At 35.0% G+C, this 24258-nt stretch overlaps 1 protein-coding gene across 6 annotated transcripts in view; it reads left to right on the forward strand.

Moving 5' to 3' along the window:
- Positions 1 to 22726, forward strand: part of LOC150086618 (uncharacterized) — a 344793-nt gene extending 322067 nt beyond the window's left edge. For 4 of the 6 annotated variants that reach the window (XM_090372628.1, XM_090372627.1, XM_090372630.1 and 1 more), the window contains 4 exons: positions 8230 to 8457; positions 9027 to 9302; positions 14358 to 14549; positions 21655 to 22724. In XM_090372628.1, the coding sequence (XP_090228754.1) occupies positions 8230 to 8457; positions 9027 to 9302; positions 14358 to 14540 (687 nt within the window). In that variant the 3' untranslated portion in view covers positions 14541 to 14549; positions 21655 to 22724. Of the gene's footprint in view, positions 1 to 8229; positions 8458 to 9026; positions 9303 to 14357; positions 14615 to 21654 lie in introns of all 6 variants that reach the window. The other 2 variants (XR_016546895.1, XM_090372632.1) reach the window with 2 other exon arrangements.
- The last annotated feature ends 1532 nt before the right edge of the window (positions 22727 to 24258 follow it).

Below are 24258 nucleotides of genomic sequence, written 5' to 3' on the forward strand. Positions count from 1 at the left end.
AACCTGCTGTGATAGATTTTTGATTCTGCTGAAATTAGGTGTCAATTCTGTTTCTCTTTTTTGATTTTGTGTAACAATATTTGGCAAACCCACATTCCCATAAATGGTACAACTCTTGGTGGAATGCAGAATGTGCAACAGCAAAAACGAAACAAAATCGTGCATGGAATAGATTCTGAAAATATCCAACTACCCTCAATTTGATTGCATATAAAAAAGCCAAAGCTGAAGCGAGGAGAATTTAGAAAAAAGCAAAGAAAAATTCTTGGATCGTGTTTGCTTCCACACTTACTAGGAACTCGAGTCCTGGTTTGGTGTGGAAAAAAATTCAGATTTTAAGTGGAAAATATCCAAGCACACAATCTCCAATCTTCCATTGGAAAGGGCAGGATGTTTTTGCAACAGAGCAGATATCAGAAATTCTGGCTGACTCTTTCGCTTCCATATCAGCAGTTACAAGCTACAACACTGACTTTCAAAAATATAAAGAGTAAGCTGAATGGAGTAAGTTGAATTTCTCTACCAAGACATCTCATCCCTATAATCTACCATTTCTAAAAGAGGAATTACTTACAACCATTAAAAAATTGCCTAATAGCGCACCGGGTCTCGATGGCATTTATTATACTATGAATCAACACCTAAACTCTGATTGTCTGGAAATCCTACTAGCTCTATATAATAGAATTTTTCTGAACAACCTGTACCCATCCATATGGTGGCATGCAGTTGTCCTTGCATTTCCCAAACCCGGAAAAGATCCTTCCTATACATATAATTATCGCCTGATTTCACTGACCAGCTGCTTAGGGAAAATCCTTGAACGAATGGTGCATAATAGACTTACGTGGTTGCTGGAAAAAGATAATGTTTTATCACCCCACCAATTTGGATTTAGAAAAAATAGATCGACACTTGATCTACATGTCAAAGTGGAAACAAATCTTAGAAACTCATTTATAAGAAAGCAGCATGTGGTGATGGTAAATCTAAATCTTGCAAAAGCTTTTGACACAACATGGAGATTCGGAATTCTGCGAGATCTATTTCAATTAGGATACAGAGGACAACTTTCACAATTTATAGAAAAATTCCTTGCTGACAGAACATTTCAGGTACGATATAAAGGCTGTTTATCTATAATATATATACAACAGGAAGGGGTTCCCCAGGGCTCAGTATTAAGTGCAACCCTGTTTGCACTGCGTGTGAACAATATCACAAAGGTTATACCACCATCATTGGAAATCTGTATGTATGCAGATGATCTCTCCATTTCATTTCAATCACAAAGCATGAACACAATAGAACAACAGCTCCAATTATCCATAAACAAAATAGAAGTATGGACTAAAAATAATGGATATAGAATATCTGAGAAAAAATCAGCTGTTATACACTTCTGTAAAATGCATGGTCTTCATCCTGAACCAGTCTTATACTGAAATAAAATTGCTCTACCTGTTGTTCAAAATTTCTCCTTCTTGGGCTTAACATTAGATAGAAAACTAAACTTTCATGAACATATACTAAGACTTCGAACTAGTTGCCTCTTAAAACTTAATATCTTGCGCACAGTATCTTCAATGGCCTGGGGAGCCGACAGGTCCACATTATTACTATTATATAAAACTTTGATTAGATCTCGTTTGGATTATGGATCTCCTATATATGCTTCAGCAAGAAGGAGCATCTTACGTCGCCTAGATACCATTCACCATAATGCTCTCCGCATAGCTCTAGGAGCATTTAGAACTTCACCAATTTACAGCCTGTATGCGGATGCATCGGAACCCCCACTGCACCTTCAATGAGATTATCTACTGTGCATGTATGCGGCAAAAATATACAGTCAGCCATCACATCCAAATAGGTCCATTATTCACGATCCACCATGGACAAGGAATTATGATTTCAAGCCAAACGAAAATAAACCAGTAGGACTGCGTCTCAGACACTTAGCTCAATTTTGGGAAATAAATTTCCAGCACATTTCTGCAGTAGATATAAACTCAGAACTTCCTTGGATTCCGACTGTGCCTTTGTCCATATCATCATCAGCCATTTTCAATCCACTGCAGGATGAAGGCCTCTCCAGCAACTTTCCAGTTCCTTCTGTTTTGAGCACTGGCCATCCATTTACTACCCAAAAACTCATGAATTTCATCTATCCATCTCCGCCTTTGTCTTCCAGGTTTTCTTCTAGCTCCTCTTGGGTACCATTCTGTTATTTTCTTAGTCCATCTGTCATCATGTCTTCGAGCTTTGTGTCCTGCCCAAGACCATTTTAGTTCTTTAGTTTTGATAAGAATGTCCTTTACTTGAGTTTGCTGCCTAATCCATGTGTTTCTCTTCTTATCTAACAGTATGATTCCCAATATAATTCATTCCATTCTTCGCTGTGTAGTTCTCAGCTTCTCTTCCATTCTTTTGGTGAGTGCCCAAGTTTCACTTCCATAAGTCATGGTGGGGAGTATACATTGATTCATTATTTTACGTTTCAGACAAACTGGGATATTGCTTTTCAGTATGTGACTATATTTCCTGAATGCTATCTATCCAAAATTTATTCTTCTCTTTACCTCCAGCCATTTATCATTATTACAGCTAATAACTTGTCCCAGATAAGTATATGACTCCACCTTTTCAATTACTGCTCCTTCAATCATTATTTCCCTTTCCGTGGCATACTTGTTCATCATTACTTTTGTTTTAGCCATATTCATCTTTAGTCCAAAATTCTTACTAACTGTGCATAACTGATTAAGATTTTTCCTCTAATTCTTTGGGATCGTGGCTTATAACCACAATGTCATCTGCAAATTGTAAATGGTTTAGGTACTCTCTGTTCACATTGACTCCTTTCTGCCACCAGTCTCATCTTCTGAAAGCTTCCTCAAGGGCAGCAGTAAACAGCTTCGGAGATATTGTGTCTCCTTGTCGAACTCCTTTCTCGATTTTAAATTTGCTACTGTCTTTGTCTAGTCTAATACAGGAGGTAGCACTCTCATATATTTTCTTCAAAATCATAATATATGGGGTATCTATGCCTTGTCTTTCCAGTGCCCGAAACATTGCCTTATGCTGTATGGAGTCAAATGCCTTTTCATAATCCACAAATGCCAGCAGGCATAATGGTGTTTTATATTCATTTGCTTTCTCCATTAGCTGTGATATTACATGAAGGTGATCCATAGTTGAGAATCCTGTCCTAAAGCCAGCTTGCTCTTTCGGTTGATTCTCATCAAGTATTCTTTCTAATCTGTTAGTAATGACCCTTGTGAACAACTTGTAGATGTGGGATAACAAGCTAATTGGTCTATAATTTCCAATTTCTGATTTATCTCCTTTCTTATGCAGCAAAACTATGATTGCATTATTCCACTGCTTAGGCATCACACCTTTTCTAATGCACTTTGTGAAGAGCCTTGCTAGTTTTTGTGTTATGTCTCTTCCTCCCAATTTTAACAACTCTACAGTAACTTCATCTTCCCCCGGGGCTTTCCGATTCTTCATTTTCTTCAATGCATGTTCTACCTCATCAGGAAGAATATCGGGTATGTCGTATGTGTTGCTACTTTGCAATCCATCTTCCCCACTGCTGGTATCATTCCCTCGCTCCTTGTATAATTCTCTATAGTAGTCTTCTGCTATTTGAATTATGCCTTCTCTGCTGTTTATAAGTACACCATCGCTATTCTTCAGTTTTAGTATCATTTGTCTTTCTGTATTACTGCTCATGGCTGCTGATTTAAATCCTTTGTTTTCCCTTAATGCTTGTTCTACTTTTCTTGTGTTAAATCTTCTTATGTCCTCTCTGAGTCTCTTTCTAATGGCTTTGCATAACTCAGTATACTCAATTTTCTCCCTGTCAGTGTTTTTTTTGCTCTTCATTTGTCGTCTTTGGTTCATCATGACAAGTGTTTCTTGACTAATTTTTTCTTCTTTGGATTTCTGTTTCCCTATAGGTTTCTTGGGCTTTATCACTTTCAGAAGGTTGTAATATTCCTCGTCGATATCTTGGTCCTGAGCAGTCTGCAGAAGCTCAAACTTGTTCTTAAGTTCCAGTACATACTGCTTTTTCTCCTCCTCTGTTATCTCAAAGACCTTTGTATTATTTACTCGAGTCAGTTTTTTTCCTTTCCTTTCCTTTCCTACATCTATATCAAGTGTACATCTTACCATTCTGTGATCACTTCCAACATTTACCTTATTCAGGACGGTAACATCATTCACAATATATCTTCTGTTAGTGAGGATGAAGTCGATTTCATTAGTTATTAATCCATTTGGACTCTTCCATGTCCACTTTCTGTTCACTCTTTTCTTGAAAAAAGTGTTCAAAGTGTTCATTACTGACAGTCCTTGAGATTCTGCAAATTCCACAAGTCTTTCACCTCTTTTATTTCTTTCACCAATTCCAAAATTTCCTATAGTTCCTCTTTCTGCGCTGTTTTGCCTTTTTCCAATCTTAGCATTGAAGTCCCCCATAATAATAGTGTAGTGGGTTTTCTGCTCATCTAGAAGACTCAATTTCGGTGTACATTTCTTCAACATCATCATCATGGCTCGATGTTGGTGCATAAATCATTATAATCTTTAGCTTGTACCTCTTAGAAATCTTGAGTATTAGTCTTGACACCTTTGGTGATGTACTTTTGAATTCCAAAATGTTGTTTTTAAAATCTTTATGGACCAGAAACCCAACTCCACCTTCACTCCTTTCACTGTTTCCATTGGTGTACAGCAGATTTCCACTTGATAAACTTATAAGTGATTCATTTCTTCTTCTTGTTTCAGCCAAACCGATGATATTCCAATTCACATTTTCTAATTCCTTTTCCAGCTCTAATATCCTGTCTTCACCGATGAGTGATCGTACGTTATAACAGGCCAAGTTCAGTTTCCGTGCATGGCAGCCTGGTCGTACCCAGAGATTCTTAGCACCCTCTGCTTCCACTCTGATCCTCTCGCTGCCGTAAGAGGGAGAGTGAAAGCTGCTGGGGATTGAGGGCCATTTGTATTGTTGTGCTCTCATATGCTGGAGGGTTTGGTCTTTTCCTCTTCACGTTGACCAGGCGTCTTGAAGAGAACCACTCTACACGTTCGTTGCCACCTAAGTGACATAACAGGGCTTACCATCGAGAAGGTGTGCATGAGTGGATTTTAGGGAGGCGGGCCAACCGGACTTCTCCTAAATCTTCTGTAATAGAGAGATATTGGATCCATCAGTGTTTTAGGCTGAGTGTCTGATAACACACAGGATACCTGTTCCCCTCTAAGCCCCTGTCCATATCACATCTTACAAACAGGAATAAAAAAGAGATCTCTCCAATCGTTATACAGAAGCTTCATGCACTGCACAGTTTTGAAAATAGAAACGGTCATCAGATTTACACGGATGGTTCAAAATCGAACAACTCAGTAGGTGCCGCAGTAGTTTTACCGGAATATATTATATGTCTCCATGCCTCGTGTTTGTAGTATTTTCACAGCAGAATTATATGCTATTAAACTAGCACTGGATGATATTACCAAGCATCAACTTCTACCTGCTCTAATCTATACTGACTCCCTTAGTGCAGTAGCAGCTTTACAGAACAGCAAATATTCTTCAAATTCCTTGATTCAGCATATAAAAAAACAACTCGGAGTTTTGCATAAAGCAAGAAAACAAGTGTCTATCTGTTGGATTCCCAGCCATGCTGGAATCCCAGGAAATAATCATGCAGACCAAGCTGCAAAAAATCCAGATCTTAATATACAAGATAACTTTCAGTTTGTACCATTTACAGATTATAGGGATGTATTTCGTACCAAATATACTTCCACCTGGAAACAACTTTGGAAGGACCAATCGTGCAATAAACTTCGCAGAATAAAAAAAAATCTATGTTCATGGCATTCTAGCTCATGTACAAATAGACAGGAGGAAGTTATATTAACAAGACTGCGCATTGGGCATACCTTCCTCATTCACAAACATTTACTTTTAAGAGAAGATCCCCCGCTCTGCTCTGTCTGTCAGATACAACTTATAGTAAGGCACATCCTGATTGATTGTCCAATCTATTCAGCTGTTCGTACCACATCCTTCCAATCATTAGCAAACTTGCAAGCTCCTCTAACCCTCTCTCATGTACTTGGTGACAAAGCAAACCTAAGTGAGCTCTTTATATATATTAAACATCTAGGAATAATAAATACACTCTGATATATCCATCCTAAATCATTAAAATGAACGTAATGATGCTGACACACACATATTGGCCACAGTTTCCCTTGTGTTGTGAAACTTTCATACCAACAACAACAGCAACATTCCCATAAATAAGTTGTCACAAATGGTAAAACTTTATGAACTTATTTGTCTACTATATTATGATAAAATCTAACAAACTATTCCAGAACGAAGACAGTTGAACACAAAAAACTTTTCTTCTTGGAGTGATGTGGCACAAGAACTATTAATCAGTTCTTTTTCTTTTGTGGATAGGACAGAGCAGTTTCAGTTTTTTAAGAAAGGGTTAGATGTAATTTTCAATGTCTATATTCACTTGTAATTTTCAATGTCTGTATTGATAGGAAAATATCCTTCAAAAGAGATCAACAGCTGTGTCAGGTGATCAATTCTTGCTTTCTGGAAGTTTGACTGCAGAGATTTTTTTTTCAACAAGACGTAGTCGGTGCTGGCCACAAGTATGTTCAACTAGTTCTAACAAACAGGGCCCCACACTCAAATGTTCAAAACAATATTGTTGATTAATGTATTAAATATTATTCATATTTAAAATTTTTGTTCTGTATAATATAAAATTGTCTTAGTTACTGTAAAATTTGAAAAATTAAAAAAAAAATCACTATTACAAAAACACGCTACATCAGTTTTGCACAAGACCCTAGGGCCCTACAAATTTTGGGGTCGGCTCTGGACAGTAAAAGTATCAAAGGTATCATATTGTCTTATATCAACTATCTTTCTCCAAAAAATAATTTTATCTTTGAATGCAGAGATTTTATCATTAGCCATGAAAAGTGTCATGTTTTTTACCTTGAAATGATAGATTTAGTGCATTGTTTATCAGATATATCGGCAAGGTATGCAATCCCTTGTGAATTATAATCACTGGACATAAAGTCCATGAATCTCTGCAGTTTCTGCTCACATATTAAACACAGATGGATTCTGTTCATTATCACAATAATAGAGGCCATATTTCAAATATAAATTTTGATAATGCATTGGGTTTTTTTTTTTGTTTTTTATTATTATCTGGAGCTGATTTGCTTTTAGACAGACTTGGTGAATGGTTTTGATTACACTTGCCACTTGTTCTGTCATATTCAGGTGTTCTCAACTCGTGTTCTCTCCATAGAATCTAACTTTCTTTTTGTTCTTCCTCTTTATAAAAATTTATCCCACTGTTCCACTTTTATTATTTCATATTTTATTTCCCACAGTCAAAGATTTCCATATTAGACAGTGGGTTTTATTTCCCACTATTCAATATGGAAATATTGGACAGTGAGAAATAAAAATTAAAAATAGTTATGCAGAAGAACCACCACGTCACTCCATCATAAGCTCACAACACAAAACGCTTCTGGGACTTGTATTTCTAAGAGGAGAAAATAGATGAAAGTGGCTGTATATCTCTTTGATGTATTCAGTTCCCTAGTAATTTTTGTAAACAGCAGGACTTGTCAGTGAATAATTACTGTAAACACCCAGTTTCTTCCCTCAGCTGGTGATGTAGTAAAAGAATATTTCAGTGGAACACTAATTACAAACGGCTACCTCTGGAGAGGAATACAGCTACCATTCATTTTCAAGTGCAGTAAATTAGTTACAAAGTATAAATTTTTGTAAACAACAGCATATGACAGCCTTTTGTCGACTAGAAGTTACACTTAGGATAACAAAAACTGTTAATAGCTAAACTAAACAAAAATGTACACTAACTGCAAAGTGATTTATAGAGAAATCAAGTGACTTCACTTCAGCAATGATAGGCCAGACAGTTTGATTTTGATTTAGTTTTCTCAAGACATAAATTCTAGGTTATCAGAAATAAATACATAGTAAAATGAGTAAAATTTCACAATTAGGTGATAAATATTTAATTTCACATTTAATTTTCATGATTATTATGAAAATTAAATGTGCAAGGCAGACAGTGTAGTTGCAATGAATTATTTTAACTTTTGCTTTATTGTGTAATTTTCTAGGTGGATGCAAGAAGTACATCACCAGCATTTACTGAGTCAGCAACTACAGCAACTTCATCATACACAACAGTAACCACTAAACAGCTTTCTGGGCAAGAAACTGCAACTCCTGAAAGAGGAGTGACATCAACAAAAACAACAAATACCAACCTTACAGAACAGAAAACTGTCACGCAGCAATTATCTAAAAGTACCCGGATCGTAACTGGACCATTGGATGAGCTTCAGGTATGGATTGCAAATAAAATACAAAGTTACTTCTCTTATCATGTAACAGGTCTTAGCTATAATAATTTTTGCTGTTATTACAGTGGAAGTTTGTATTTTGCCATCTTTTATTGTGTCAATTTGTATAACGTTATAGGAAAAATATTAAATTTAAAAAAAAATATATATATATATAAAGTAATAAATAATAATTTGTGCTAAAAGCAACCAAATCATACAATAAATACCAATGCCATACGACCAGTATAGGAACAAATGAATTCTTGGTATATTACCTGATTATTCTAAAGGATAAATATACTATGGTCTTTAAATATTTTCAGTTATCTGAAGTTGCTATTATTATAAAACATTTCAGTATTTGTTTATCTTATTTATTTTTGTTAATATTACTGTATTATTATAAAATAGTAAATTCAATATCTGCATTCATTTTTCTTCTTTATCTACATTCCTTTTTCTTCTTTCTACTTCACAAATCCCTTTACTTCTAAGGCAGTCATTTTTAATTGATATTGTCAACTTTTTCAATCTGTGTATATTAATTTCGTGAAACCCTTTTCTTATAGTCAGCCATTGTGAAAACTGAGGCTATTAAGTATGATCCTAATACTATGCCCAGTGCTCAACATAGTACTACTAATGTTCCAGTGGTACAAACTGAAACTAGGAAAGTTGCATATCCAGTAGATCAGATGCCGCCTCCACCTCCTCCTCCACCACCTCCTCCATTACCTCCTGGAAATGCAGTATATCACAGTGGTATACCTTTACCAGAAGACCTGGGAGAAATCATCAGCTCATCAACCATCTCCAGCAAGACAAGGACCGTAGAGACAATAACAGTTAGTTATGAATTTTATTAGTTACTGTTTTTTTTTTTTTTTAATATTTATTTTGACTGAACTAATTTTTCCTTTCTTCTTTATTGCTAAACAAATTACAGAATGAAAATAAATACAGATGTGAGTTATTTAAAAAATATATAATTAAGAAAACAACAGCAAATTTAAGATTTAATAAATAATACATTTATAATGATAATAAGAAGTAATATATTAGTGTGATAAATAAAATGTATAAGTATTTATTAAAAGTTACAAGATTATGGCTTTTGAAGTATTCATGATTTGCACTTGATTTTACTTTTGCAAGTTTACTTTTCTTCTGGATTTTAATCAGGTTCATGATTTGATTTTCTTTTATTCTCAGATGTGCAAATATGTGCATGTGTTATATTTTATTCTTTGATATGGACTTCTGAGCTGCCATTAGGTAGTTCTTTTTAATGAGGAGAATATCAGCTCAGTATATACTTTCAGTTTCTGTTGTGGACATGAGTGCCAGAAGTGTTTGTGTGATTTTTTTCATTTGTAAGTGGTTAATTCTAATTACAGGTGACCACCAGAAGCACAGCTTCACCGTGCATGGATTCGCACTTATGCAGTAGAAATCCATGCAACATGGATCTTGCGATACACAGCCCAAGGTTTGCAAAAGCAGTGTATCTGACTCAGCCGTGCTACTTTCATTCTAAGCAACTTTGTTATCAGAGACAGCTGTTTTGTGGCACTTTGCAATTTCGCAATCAGTCAAAATTTAGCCTCTCTACATTGTACGTACTTTTTTATTACAATATTATTTTTCGTTATGTACCTTTCAATTCAGAAGTTCTCAGAAACAATGTTATGTAATGCTTCAACGACCCCTTAGTTGGCTTGGGTCTTTGCTAATTACAGTGTCAGTGTGAGTTTCCAAGTTGAGTGAAAAGTGACTTCATTGTGTGTGTTTTGTCATTGAGTGAATTTATATTTTATTTCAATAGTAACCCTAACATAATGGCTTCAAAGCATGCCTCTGCATCCGAAAGTGATTCTGGGAAGAAAAAATCCAGAAAAATTCTGTCATTGCATGAGAAAATGATTATTTTGGGGAAAATAGAGCAAGGAAGAACGTATGCATCTTTAGCTAAAGAATATGAGTGCAATGCATCATCAATACGAACAATTAAAAAGTGTGAGGACAAAATTAAAGCAAGCATTATGTTGGCAACATACTCTGCAAGTGCAAAATCCACTTTTGTTAGTCGACACGATACGCTTATTGAAAAAATGGAACAGTTATTGAATGTTTGGATCCGAAGACCAAAAGAATAGAAATGTGCCCCTCACTTCTAATATGATCAGGTGCAAGGCCCAACATATCACATAAAGTCTCATGCTGCTAGTGCAAATGGTGAATCAAGTTTCAGTGCATCCAAGGGATGGTTCGATAGATTTTAAAAAAGAGCAAATCTGCATAATATTAAAGCTGTGTTGGTGAGATTGCTTCTGCTGATGTGGAGATAGTGGAAATTTTTTTTTACCGGAATTGAAAAATGTAATAGAAGAGGGAAGATACGTGGCAGATCAGATTTTTAACTGTGATGAAACTAGACTCCATTGGGAAAAAATGCCTGACAGGACATATTTAACCAAAGAAGAAGAAGTTGCACCTAGATTCAGTGTCAAAAGACAGAATCACTCTCCTATTTCATAGTAATGATTCTAGTGATTATAAATGCAAGCCTTTATTAGTGTATCGTTTAGAAAACCCAAGGGCTTTGAAAGGCAAAAATAAATCCTCTCTTCCCATTTACTGGTGATCGAATAGAAAAGCATGGATGACTGGCTCACTGTTTAGTAACTGGTTAGAGCATTGTTTCATACCTGAAGTTGAAGGATATCTGAAAAATAAAAATTTATCATTCAAAGTGCTCCTTATCGTAGATAATGTTCCAAGTCACCCAGTGTCACATCTCCATTGCAATCAAATGTAAAACTTGTATTCTTCCTCTGAACACAACATCAATTTTACAGCCCCTGAACCAAAGGATCATTTCAACTTTTAAATCTTATTATCTGAGGAGAAGCTTGGCAAATCTTGTTGATAAAATTGAAAAATTTCCAGATAAAAACGTGCGCCAATGTTGGGCTGAATTCACAATACTAACAGGTATTGAAATAATCGAACAGTCATGGACTGAAATGAATAAGTCAACTTTGAAAAACTGTTGGAAGAAGCTACTCCCTGAAACAGGAAGTGACTCACAAGATCTCAATATTATTCAGACAGAAGTTCAGAAAATTATTAAACTGTTAAACATTATTGGAGGTGAGGGATTTAGTGATATAGAGCAGGAGGAATTAAAAAATGAGGAGTTAAAAGAACTACTGAACTCCAATAAAGATGTTTGTGAAGAAGAAGAAGATGAAAATGAAGAGCAGAAAAAAACTTGAATTAACAAACAAGGTTATATCAAAGATTCTAAAAGCAGCTGAGTTCCTGAAGGAGAAGATTATGTAGGAAGATCTCAACTTTTATAGGAGAACAAGAATGAAGAGAGGCATTGATATTTCTCATGTCAACATTAAGAGGTTTCTTATGTTGACATGAGAAAGATAATAATAATAATTTTTCTGTTTATACTCCGGGATGACCAAACGCTCAGAGGAGTTTACAAGATACACAGAATACAAAAAACAGCAGTCACAGGCTTGAACCCCGGTCACTCAAAGCACGTGTACTTATGCACTCCCATGCCTGACCACTAGGCTTCGGCGGCCCATAACAAAACAGCAACAGACAAAAATTAAATTTTTGTATCAACTTCAAAAGCATGTTCACTTTCTGCTAGCAGTTTCATCAATTGAAGATGTGTTCAATTGATGAAACTGCTTTCAACAGAAAGTGAAAAGTTTCATCAATTCTTCATGTGTTGGTAAGTCATGGTCAATTAAAAGTTTTATTTCATTGTTTTACTTTTTTCAGCATGCAGTTTTATTTTAAAATTTAGGTAGGAATTCATTTTGATTCCGTAATGGAAACACATACCAGATTAAGTTTCTGTTGTTTCCATAATTTAGTTTTGATTTTTTTGGGGTTTAGTTTTCTTTCATCGTGTTTTCTTTTAACATCAGGGCCCTTTACATTTACGTTAGGGGGCATGAACTTGCTGTCACTCAATTAGATTAAGGAAACAAGAGATAAGACGTTATGGAAGAAGTCAGTCTTGCTGTTTATATTTTAAATCCGATTCCAACAAAATTAGCATAGAAAAATATTACTTCCATATATTTTTTGATGTTTTTAATTGAAATACATTTTAAATTATAAAGTGAAATTGTTAATTTCTTTTAAAAATAAATTGTACCATTTGTAACACAGATTATGGTTTTAATTTCCGTAATCTGTGTTACCTTTCATCATCATACCTACAAATTCATCATTAAATTATATATTATCTGACCGTTTTTGTGATTGTGAGCAGTTTGTGTAACAATGGTGATATTTAAAACAGTGGTAGGTTTGTATACAAAATTATTCTTACTCTTTTCTGGGGTGGAATATATATTCCATTGTAAAACTCATAAAACTCTTTCTTTAAAATTCTTGGATATAAACTTCTTAGTCTTTTTCTCTATTTTATAAACAACCGTATTAAATTGATGTTGATGTATATGTCCATAGTTAATGTTTAGCTAGACTATAATAATAATTTCCTGACATGGATTTAATTTCATCAACCTCTAAATACTATAGGCAAGTGGCAGCAATTAAATTATCTATATTTTCAGTTGTTTTTAGATTCATTCACAATTGTGTAAAGCACCTATTTTCTTCACCTGTAACGAAAAACCCACGAGCAGATTTTCATGAAATTTTATATGTAGGGTCTTTTAGAAAGATTTGTCATGTCAAATCCCAAAGTCCATTAAAACGGGACCAGTAGAAATTTGACTTTTTTGGGTAAAATTTTGAGTTTTCCCTACATATTTGTATAAATTATGATGTTACTTTGGATGTTACTCAGTCAGGAAAAGTCAGATTGATACAAAATTTGCATTGTGCATTCTGTTAGTCCCTGGGAAGGGTTAAGCATGAATTGTTTTGAAGCTCCCACCCCCACCCAATAAACCTATATTAGTCTCAAATATTTGAGCATTACTTGAAGAGGTAAAATTTTTACCTCTTCAAAATTATTACCAAAGTTTTATCATATATATATTTTTTTTTTAATGAAAACCCCAAACACGAAAGGTATCAAAACCTATAGCACTTAGTACCGTGCACGGGTTGGAGGAGAAGTATTGGGGGAGGGGGATGCCGGAAACTTTGCTCTAGAGACTAAACATGGGTTTCACCACTTCAAGCCTCCAATAAGCAAAGTGGTGGTATTTCACCGGTTGATGAAAGTCATCTAGCACCTACATTGTTGATCCCCAGGGATGTTTTAGGTCCAATTCAGATTTCATAGCCCCCACCACACACACTCTCACTCAGAAACATTGCACATTGTAACAAAGTTCTGATCCTTTTCAAAATTTTGAGATGTATTTAGAATATTCTTCTGGACCCTTGTATAATATGAAATTTGTATAATGTGAAATAACCTATTAATATGAAATTTTCCAAATTTCTTATTAATAGGTTAACCCATAATTCCTCCTGTGTTATATATGTGCAGATATTTTAACAAAGATCTGCGCATATATTTGAGATCCAGTTTGTTTGTTTTCTTATTTGGTTTTCAGGAGCATTAGCTCCAGGGATATGTGGTGGTCATTCCCTGACCTTTCCGCATCCTCCGTATTTGGTGGTCACGGGCTCGAACCCTGGTCTAATGAAGAAGTGTATGTTATGCACTGCTGCTTCTGCCCACCTGGCTACGGAGGCACCTAGGGATTCAGTTTTATTATTTTTCCTTCAAGTAAAATAGTATTTAGGAAAGTGTATCCATTTCTGTTTTATCTTTTTTGTCCTTAAGTGTTACTATTAAATTGGCTTTTGAATGTTTTTTGTATCATTCTTATAAAATCAGCAGATATGATATTTGTAATTCTATTTTGTTACTTGAATAGTATAAAATGGAGAAGGATGGAGTAATGGAAACACGAGTGGAACAAAAGATAACAATACAAAGTGATGGTGATCCTATTGACCATGACAGAGCATTAGCTGAAGCCATTCAGGAAGCCACAATGATGAATCCAGACATGACTGTGGAGAAAATTGAAATTCAGCAGCAGACCAGTACCCAGTGAATAAATCAGGTAAAGAAAATTTATTGGAATTCTGTGCAACTGAAACAAAAGATGCACATTGAGATAGCGATCAGGTAATTCTTGTTTATTTTTGCACGCTTGTCTCCAGTATACAAGTTTAGTATTGCAACATAATTACAAAATAGTATTTAACAGTGTAATATTAAATGGTGAATATTACTGATAAATTGAAAAGAACTCAAATATGAATCCATCTTCTGCAGTTCATTATTTTTTATAATTTTTTTCACATGTTATTATTTTCTTTAAGTTTGTTCACTAAGCATTAAGAAAATCTTCAAAAAATTAATTAATCTCCTTTTTTTCTAATTTAGTCGAATATGGAGTCACCTAACTTTTCAATGAGGTTTTCTTGAGTAACATTTTAAACATGGAATACTTTATTTTAACATCATAAATCAGTGTGTATGTTATTGATAATGTTGAAGTATAACAGAATTTCAGCATTATTATTCCTTTTAGTTCTATTAATGGAAGGGCCAAAGGACTTTCTTACTTGCAGCATACTTAAATATATGCATGTATTCATATTCATGAATATATATATATATATATATATATATATATATATATAGAAATTATGAATAAAATTACTAATTTATATGACATTAAATATATACAGCAACCTTGTGTGGTACCAGATTAAGCACTCAAGGAACATTTCCACAAAAATTAATTTATTGTGAATTCTAGTGTATTTGTAGTATGTACAGTATAAGACAAAAGGTATTTGAATACACACAGGTAGTTGAAAATGGGATTTTAATTCAAAAATTAATGCATAGTAGGGCCATCTTTGGCCTATATGATAATTCAGTCCTTCTGGAATTCTTTCTGCCAACTTCCAGTAGGTGTCAGCCAGAATTTGCTTCCATTCCTCTTGGAAAGCGGTTTTGGCCACAGCCTAGTCCACTGCACCAGTTCATCCCACAGGTTCTAAGTGGGGGTGAGGTCAAGGCTCTGAGCTGGAGGACCTCAACCCCACTTTTTAATGTCATTGTGATCCATGTATGACACTGAATATTGTCATGCTCATACTGACAAAACCCATTTTCATGGTACTACCCCAATGTATGTAGCACATTATTGTCTAAAACATTGAAGTATGTTTGGATTTCATGGTTTTGGGTACCACCACCAATGGGCCAGCCTACGTGCCAAGCATATTTCGTGGCCAAGTGAACCTGCTGCAACTTTTGTAGTGCACTTGATCAGTGATTAAAGTTCTTTTTTAAGTTCCATAGTCTTTTACTCATCAGTTCTATACTTGAAAAATCACAAGTAAGAACACAAAAAGGAAATTCACCTTTCTTTTTTTAGTACATATATCTAATTTTACTAACCTACTAATGCTTCAATCGCTTGGCCTCCTAGCAGCACTGCTCCTGCCCTCCCCATGACAAGACCAGAAACCTTGGCAGAAAAGTCTTCTTGAAGGCAAAAAGGAGCAAACAGGACAAATGCAGACCATCAAACTGCTGCTCAAACCAGCAGAAGACTTGATGAAACAAGTACATCTACAGCCAGGCAGTAAAAGAGGAAGACTCATACACTAGTCTTAATTCTATTCTTAGTCATTCAGTCTATGAATAAACTACCCTTGGGAAGCTATCACCATTCCATTACAAAAATCCTTGAAAGCACAGTTCCCCTAAAAGAGTCAAACAGCTAAAATCAGGGGACTTACTACTACATTTAGATGACAAACAACAAACAGCAGAGCAACTACAAAAAGCAGAAGGCTTAAGAGAAATTCCGTAACAGTTACTTCACATTCCACTGTGAACACCTCAAAAGGAGTAATCACAGAATGGAATCTCCTGAATGTGCCAGAGGAAGAAATTCAAGGTGTGAAATATTAAGATATGTCCTACTTTTCTTCATTAATTTTCATACATATAGTTTCTCAAATATTATACTGTAGATTCAATTTTGGTCAGAGTGTTCATATTGCTCTGCAATGACAATAGCCCATATTCCATATATTTAATTATTATTTCTATTTCACCATACCACTACACCTATTTCATTTCATTATTCATATTGTATATATAATTGAAATTTTACATGCTTAATAGTTTTATATATACACGAAAATGAAAGAGACTAATAGTTTTGTGTTTATAACTTATTTTTATTATTTTCAACGGAATTAATAAGCTTTTCACTAACAACAGGTTTGCAAAACAACATTTTTTAATTTTAAATTATTCATAAAAAAATAATAAAAATACATTTAATAAGTAATGCAATCTAAGTAATGCAATCCTTTAAAGGTCAAGTATGTATATACCTCAAGCAGAATTAAAAAAAAGCAACTTTCAGGTTCTGTGCATCCCATTTTTGTTAAGGTTGATAGCACAGTCAACTTCTGAGTTGAAATCTTGTGCATGATCTGCTTTGTTTGTTTTTTGTTTTGTTGTTTTGGTTTTTAGGAGCATTAGCAACTAAGGAATATTGAAGAAATATTGTTCAAGATTTAGGCCTAAATGGATGTCAGATGAACTAATTAGACATGTGACAGAGAAGAAAAATGCATGGGATACATATAAATTAATGGGTGATATGGAAGCCTATGACAGATATAAGCTGGTCTGAAACCAAGTTACAAAGGAGGTTAGGCAGATGAAGGCAGATTACGAGAAATCTTTGGCAAAGTATGCAAAGGAAAACAGCAAAGAGTTCTTTACTTATGTAAACTCTAGAAGGAAGGGGATCAATCAGATTGGTCCACTTGATATCGATGGGTCAACTGTTGATGATCCTGCTCAGGTAGCTGACAAACTAAATGAATATTTTGCATCGACATTCACACATGAGGAGTTATTCATCGGTGGGAATGCCAGAGGTGTATTCAACTCTGGCAGTAAGCTAGATAATCTTGTAATAACTGAGTAAAGTGGGGGAGAAATTGTTGAAGATAAACATAAAAAAGGCACCCGGGGTGGATGGGATCTATCCAGTTATATTAAAGGAAGCGGAAAAGGAAGTAAGCAAACCCTTAGCCATAATTATGAGAGCTTCCTTGGACTCAGGGGAGGTACCTACAGACTGGAGATGTGCAAATGTGACCCCAATTCACAAAGGAGGATCAAAGGCTGACACAAGTAATTACAGACCTGTGAGTTTAACTTCTGTTCCAGGAAAATTAATGGAGGCACTGGTTAAAGCAGCACTGCAGGATCATCTAGACAAGACTTCAGTTATAGCTCGGACACAGCATGGTTTTGTTAAGGGGAAGTCTTGCCTGACCAATTTGATTGGATACTATGAAGCAGTCACAAAAGAACTGGATGCAGGGAATAACTTTGATATTATATACTTGGATCTTAGAAAGGCCTTTGATACTGTTGCACATGGAAGACTGCTGAACAAATTGGAGCAGTGTGTCATTGGATTCAAATTGCTGCTAGGGATAAAGGGATGGTTGAGTGGGAGAGGACAGAGAGTGGTAATCAATGGACGCTACTCTTTGTGGACTAATGTTATTAGTGGAGGCCCTCTGGGTCCACTGTTGTTTTCTGTATTTATAAATGATATTGATGATGGTATATCAGGCTTAATGTCTAAGTTTGCAGACAATACAAAGGTTGGCAGGATTGTTAATGACACTAATGACAATACACTGCTGCAACAGGATCTAGAAGAGTTGAGCAGATGGGCTGAGAGGTGGCAAATGAAGTTTAACATTGACAAATGTAAAGTACTACATATGGGAAGCAGTAATCCCAGATTAGTGTATCAACTCTGTGGTACCACACTGACAGTGGTAGAGAAAGAAAAGGACCTAGGGATAATTGTGCAGGCAGATATGAAGTTTTCTGAGCAGTGCAAACAGTCTGCAAGTGTAGCTCATGGTGTATTGTCGATGATATATAGGAATTTTTCTAGCAGGGATAAGGAGGTGATTATTCCCTTGTATAAGGCAATGGATAGAGGGATGGTTGAGTGGGACCACACCTTGAGTACTGTATACAGGTCTAGAGGCCTCATTTTAAGAAGGATGTAGAGCTGCTGGAACGAGTTCAGAGAAGGGCAACAAGATTAGTGAATGGAACAAAGGGTTGCTCTTACGAAGAAAGGCTTAAGTTTTGCAAATTATAGTGTCTGGGGACTAGGCACCAGCGAGGTGATCTGATAGAGGTGTATAAAGCCTTGAATGGTTTGAGCATGCTCAATGCTGATGGGATTCTTCCTCTTGCTCAGAATAATCGCCTGAGAGGGCATAAATTCAAATTGAGGAAACACGGATGTAGGATAGACGTGCGGAAATTTGCCTTTAGCCAGCGTATGGTTGGTTGGTGGAACAGACTTTCATCCCTTGTCGTGAAAGTTGATAGCCTAAATAAGTTTAAAGCTCAGGTAGACAGGTATTTCGAACGAACAGAGGGGTGAAGTGGAAGTGTTTTTTTTTTTTTTTTTTGTTTTTTGGCTGATGCTGCATAAGCTTGCTTTCTTGCATCAAATGCCTCTGCTAATGCTAATGCTAATGGGAGAATACAGAGTCATTATTAATGGACACTGGTCATCTTGGGCTAATGTTAGCAGTGGAGTCCCCCAGGGTTTGATGTTGGTCCCATTGTTGTTTTCTATATTTATTAATCAGGCTTAATGTCTAAGTTTGCAGATGATACAAAGGTTGGCAAGGTGGTTAATGACAATAATGATGGTATGCTACTGCAACAAGATCTAGAAAAATTAGGCACATGGTCAGAGAAATGGCAATTGAAATCTAATGCTGACAAATGCAAAGCACTGCATATGGTTAGCAGTAATCCAAGATTAACGTACTACATTGAGTGTAGGGGAAAATGAAAAAGACCAGTGGTGGGGGGGGGGGGTAATTGTGCAGTCAGATGTGAAGTTGTCTTTGCCATGCAGACAGGCTGCCAGGACAGCTCATGGGGTTTTATCAATGATATACAGGAATTTTTCCAGCAGGGATAAGGAGGTGATTATCCCATTGTATAAGGCAATCATCAGGCCACATCTTGAGTACTGCATACAGGTCTGGAGGCGCCTCCGTAGCCAGGTGGGAAGGAGCAACAGTGCGTAGCACACGCTCTTGATTAGACCGGGGGTTCAAGCCCGTCACCACCAAATACGGAGGATGCGGAAAGGTCAGGGAATGACCACCGCATATTCTCGGAGCAATATGGCCTTAGTTGCTAATGCTCCTAAAAAACCAAAACAACAACAACAACAGGTCTGGAGGCCTGATTTTAGAAAGGAAGTAGATCTGCTGGAATGGGTGAAAAGAAGAGGAACAGAGGAATGGTCTAATCAGGTTTGTTCTGCAAATTGCAGAGTCTGGAGACTAGGCACCTGTGAGATAATCTGATTGAAGTGTTTATGGCTTTGAATAGAATGAGAAAGCTCAATGCTGACGGGATTCTTCTCCTTCTTGCTCAGACTATACACACGACAGGGGCATAAATTCAAATTGAAGGATGGTTTTAAATAGTTGTGTGGAAGTGGATAGTTTGAATAAATATTCAAGAAAGAACTAGACAAACTATTGGAGGAAATGGATAGGGAATGTGAGGGGTTTTTTTTTGTTTGTTTTTTTTTTTTTTTTTTTTTTTTGGTTGATGCTGTATAAGCTTGCATTATTTTTTTTTTTTTTTTAATGAAAATCCCGAACACAAGAGGTATTAGAACCTATAGTACTGTGCATGGGCTGAAGATTTAGAAGATACTTGTTGACATCTTGAATTTCTGTAGATTGTAATTTTCAGGAAATACACAAAGGCCCTTCCAGAAATTTTGAATGAATAAATGACGAAGAAGAAAACTTGGTTCTGTGAACTCCCAGCTCTTGATTTTCCTAATAACATGAGGGTGGGAAATTATTTATAAAAGGGAACGAAGAAAGGAAATGGCAGATTAAAGAAGATTAACTTGCAAAACCTTGAAATTATTAAGTGCATACTCAGCAATTGTAGACCATAGTATGTATTTTGCATTTCATCCAGCAATATCCCAAAATGAAGAGTGCTCAAGAATGAGTGATTTCTGTAGGAGTAATTTTATTTTTAGTGCTGCATTTGTTTCTTGAAATATGATCTGAGTGGCATCATGTTGTGACCAATATGACTCAAGTCACAGTTTTACAATATGGAAAAATTACATAATTGCACATTCCACCACTCTACATGTCAAAATGTGCAGTAGTCTCTCTCCATGTTAGAAGAACCGTAACAGTCCTGAGAGTTCATATTTCTAGGCATAAACACAATGCTAAAAAAATCAAAACATATTGCTATAGATTGCACATGCAGAAGATGAATCACAGACCATCATTCAATAGAGCTTTTGTTATAGATAAGTATCAATGCTTATCTTATTAATTAGCACTGGTGCTAATCTCCTTTCATGTTAATTATTTGCTTTTCTAAAGTTAAATACAAACCACATCCTCAGTCAACAAGTATAGACCAAATGACTCCCCCAAGGTTTATTGAATTTACCTTTTTGGTTCTTCCCTTTGCTGATTTTTTTCTTTTCCTTTTCCTAAAAATTTTGCATTTTTATGTAAAGCAAGAAACAACCCCAATTACAGTAATTGGGGTTGTTTCTTGCTTTTCTTCCTTCCTTCAGATTAGAATTTTTGGAGGATTTAGATTATCTGAATTCTCCAAAAATTATCTAAATTTAGATAATTTAGATAATCTTTGCCAGATAATCTCACTGTGCTGAAAGTGGTTTTTGTCCAATTTGTTCTTTCTGGTTTGAAAATAAGAAATGGACAGTCATGCTTGCTTGTTTGTATAGGTTAATTTTAGCTTGGATTTTAATTTAAGCTTAGCATCTTTCCTTAAGGTTTACTCATTTCTTTAGCTTCTTAATTTTGACTGTGATTATACTTGTACTTTTTAACTTTACTGTGAGTTTTTTTTTTTTATTATTATTCATTTATTTGAAGTGGTGTCTCAGGTTTTAGGCACATCTTTACTTTGTTGTTAGAGATCAGGTATATTAAAACTTCACTTCTAAAAGTGTATTTATAGAAAAACACAGTGATGTGAAAGTTTGTTAATTGATTTAATTTAATGTTACGTTAATTTAAATCATAATTTTATATTTTTTCAAGGTTGTGAACAGAATTCTGCATCATTATGATGGTGCACCTGCAGAGGAGCAGCAAGACTATTGGTGGCAGCTGCTAATGGTGCTGACCTCTGGTGTTCATGCCATTAGAGAACTTATTGGAATCACCTAGATGCAAAATTGTTGTAGTTTCTGAGCTCAGTGGCTTGCTGTGACTGGAAGTGCACCGGGTAGTGACCTCTACTGTTTTGTATATAGACTAACACCTTTGTCTCTAACCCAGAGCTGTACTGAAAAGCAGCTGTTTTATATGTATAAGTTTTCCTTTAAATTTTTAGAATATAGCTTCTGACAACTCTAGTGACAGGAAAGCTGCAAACTCTCATGGTAGTTACCTGATGAATAGAGAAGTTAGTTTTGCTGTTGTTGCTTCCTGAATATGTTTGGCCCTAATGGTTGAATGGTAGCCCAGGATATGTTCTTTTTAACGTCATCATGTGAGCAGATCAGATATCCTGACTTCATTGGAAGAATTCTTAGAATAATACAGCCTGTCATTTGGTATTCTACTTATGAGAGACTGTTAAACAAACTTTTATATTTAGAAATAAAAGCATATTGTTGCCTAAATCATAAAACTATTGTATTGTTATAGAAATCATGTACTGTGATCATCAAAAATTATGGCTTGAACAGCCATATTGTGTACTCATATTGAGGACTGTGTACAGTGTTGTGTTGTTTCTTGTGTTTCTCTAGAGTATTATCATATTCATATTCTCATTACTATTATGCACATGGTTACTCATAATTGCATTTTTTGCACTCTGCAGAATGCAGTATTAATTTGTGAGTTGATCTTTGAAGTTAGAGGTATTATTGTGATAACTCCTCATTCATCAGGTAGTAGTCATCATTTTTCAAGCCCATTGAAAGGGTCCAATTTTTTGTATTAAGAAGTTCCACATGTTTTATAAATGAAATTAGTCTTGGTTGGGTAAAGTATGTGAATAGTTACTTGTACTTTTGCAGCAAAGTATCATCTTCACTGTTAATCACCTTCATGTTAGAATTTGAGTGAGAAGAATTTTGATCTTATAAATTATTATGTAGTATGCAAAAAAAAAAAAAAAATTAGAAAAGTTGGTGTTAAGTTAACTGTTATTTTACTGAACATGAATATACCGTGAAAAATTTTTTCCTCTTCAAATTCCTCCTGCTGAGTAGAGTCAGAAATTTCAGTGCACTTTTCTTCTTCCTGCTCTTTAGTTATTGAGAGTTTGCAGCTTTGTCATATCCAGAGTAGGAAGCTCACCTTATTTATCGAGTCTTATTGGTAACACCCAATAAATATAGGATTGGGAAAGGGCTTTTGACCATAAAAGTGCTTCCTCAGCGTGTTTGCTGTTGTTTATATTGTCACCTCTTCACTCTGTTAGAGTTTAATGTTTTTCTATGTCTGATTCTTCTGTATGTGTGGCTGCAAATTTTAGTATTTCTTGTCCATGTTGTAATCTGTCCGTATTCCTGTCTCCTTCCTCTGGCTCAGTATTATAATTAATACACAGCTGTACGATCCATTCGTAGCACCAGGGTGCAAAATAATTTTTATTTTTTGTTACAAGTTAATATAATTATGGGTTTTAATTTTTATGAATGAAAATTATGATGGCAGTGAGAAATGTAGTTATCTCTAGCAGTATTTGCTTGCACTATTACATGTTGTTTATTATCTTAATGATTTTAAGGAAAGGGTAGCACATTCTTGAGGAAGGTATTTTCAAATCTACCTTTATAGGAGTTAGTATTTTGAATGCAGTTTTGTAATAGTAGTGGCATACACATTAAAACCATACTGAGAAAAATTGCATTTGTTTATGTTTAAACGTTGAATGGATACTTAGAGAGCTACAATTGTTTTTAACCTCTAATATATATATTTTTTACTGGTTAGATTCTTTTATTCTCCTTCAAATGCAGCACCACACATGCAGTGCAAATCATGTGAAAGACATCATTTTTTCAGCTTTTAAATTTTTTTTAGTGTTTCCTACAAATAAAAGAACAATATTTTCTGTAGATAGTTTATTAATACACAAAAGTTGTATATGTTTTAAAATTTTATTTAGCTTATTACGTCCGAATTATTTGTGCTACACATTTAAATAATTTTTATCCCATTAACCACCTAGGTAGCTGTGATTTATTTCTTGATTTTACTTTTTCCTTGTAACATAATACAGTAAAAAACTATTTGTTTAATTCAGCATTTATATTATAAATTCTTTGTTGTTTCTGTGCATAGTGAGCAGAAAAAAATAATAAAAAACCCCTCTATTTAGTATATTAAACTTAACCTATTGATATATCTAGGTAAATGTGACCATAACCACTATCTTCATATACCTCTGATTGTTGAAATATGACTGTATAGCTTTAAATGTAAAAATATGCTTCAGTCTTAATTATTTATAAAGAATGCTTTTTAGGAATGACAAAAACATTAAAATACAATCCTTTTTCTGTTTTATAATAATAGCAATAATTTATCTTCTAGCACCTCAAAATGTCAAAAAAATAAATAAATTAGTGAAAGAAACATGTAAGAGCAGATATCTTTTCATGAATGCCTGGGTGGTTAATGATT

This window comes from Mastigoproctus giganteus, chromosome 4 (genome assembly GCF_048544385.1).
Source record: "Mastigoproctus giganteus isolate SK-2022 chromosome 4, ASM4854438v1, whole genome shotgun sequence".
In the NCBI taxonomy this organism is placed as follows: Eukaryota; Metazoa; Arthropoda; class Arachnida; order Uropygi; family Thelyphonidae; genus Mastigoproctus; species Mastigoproctus giganteus.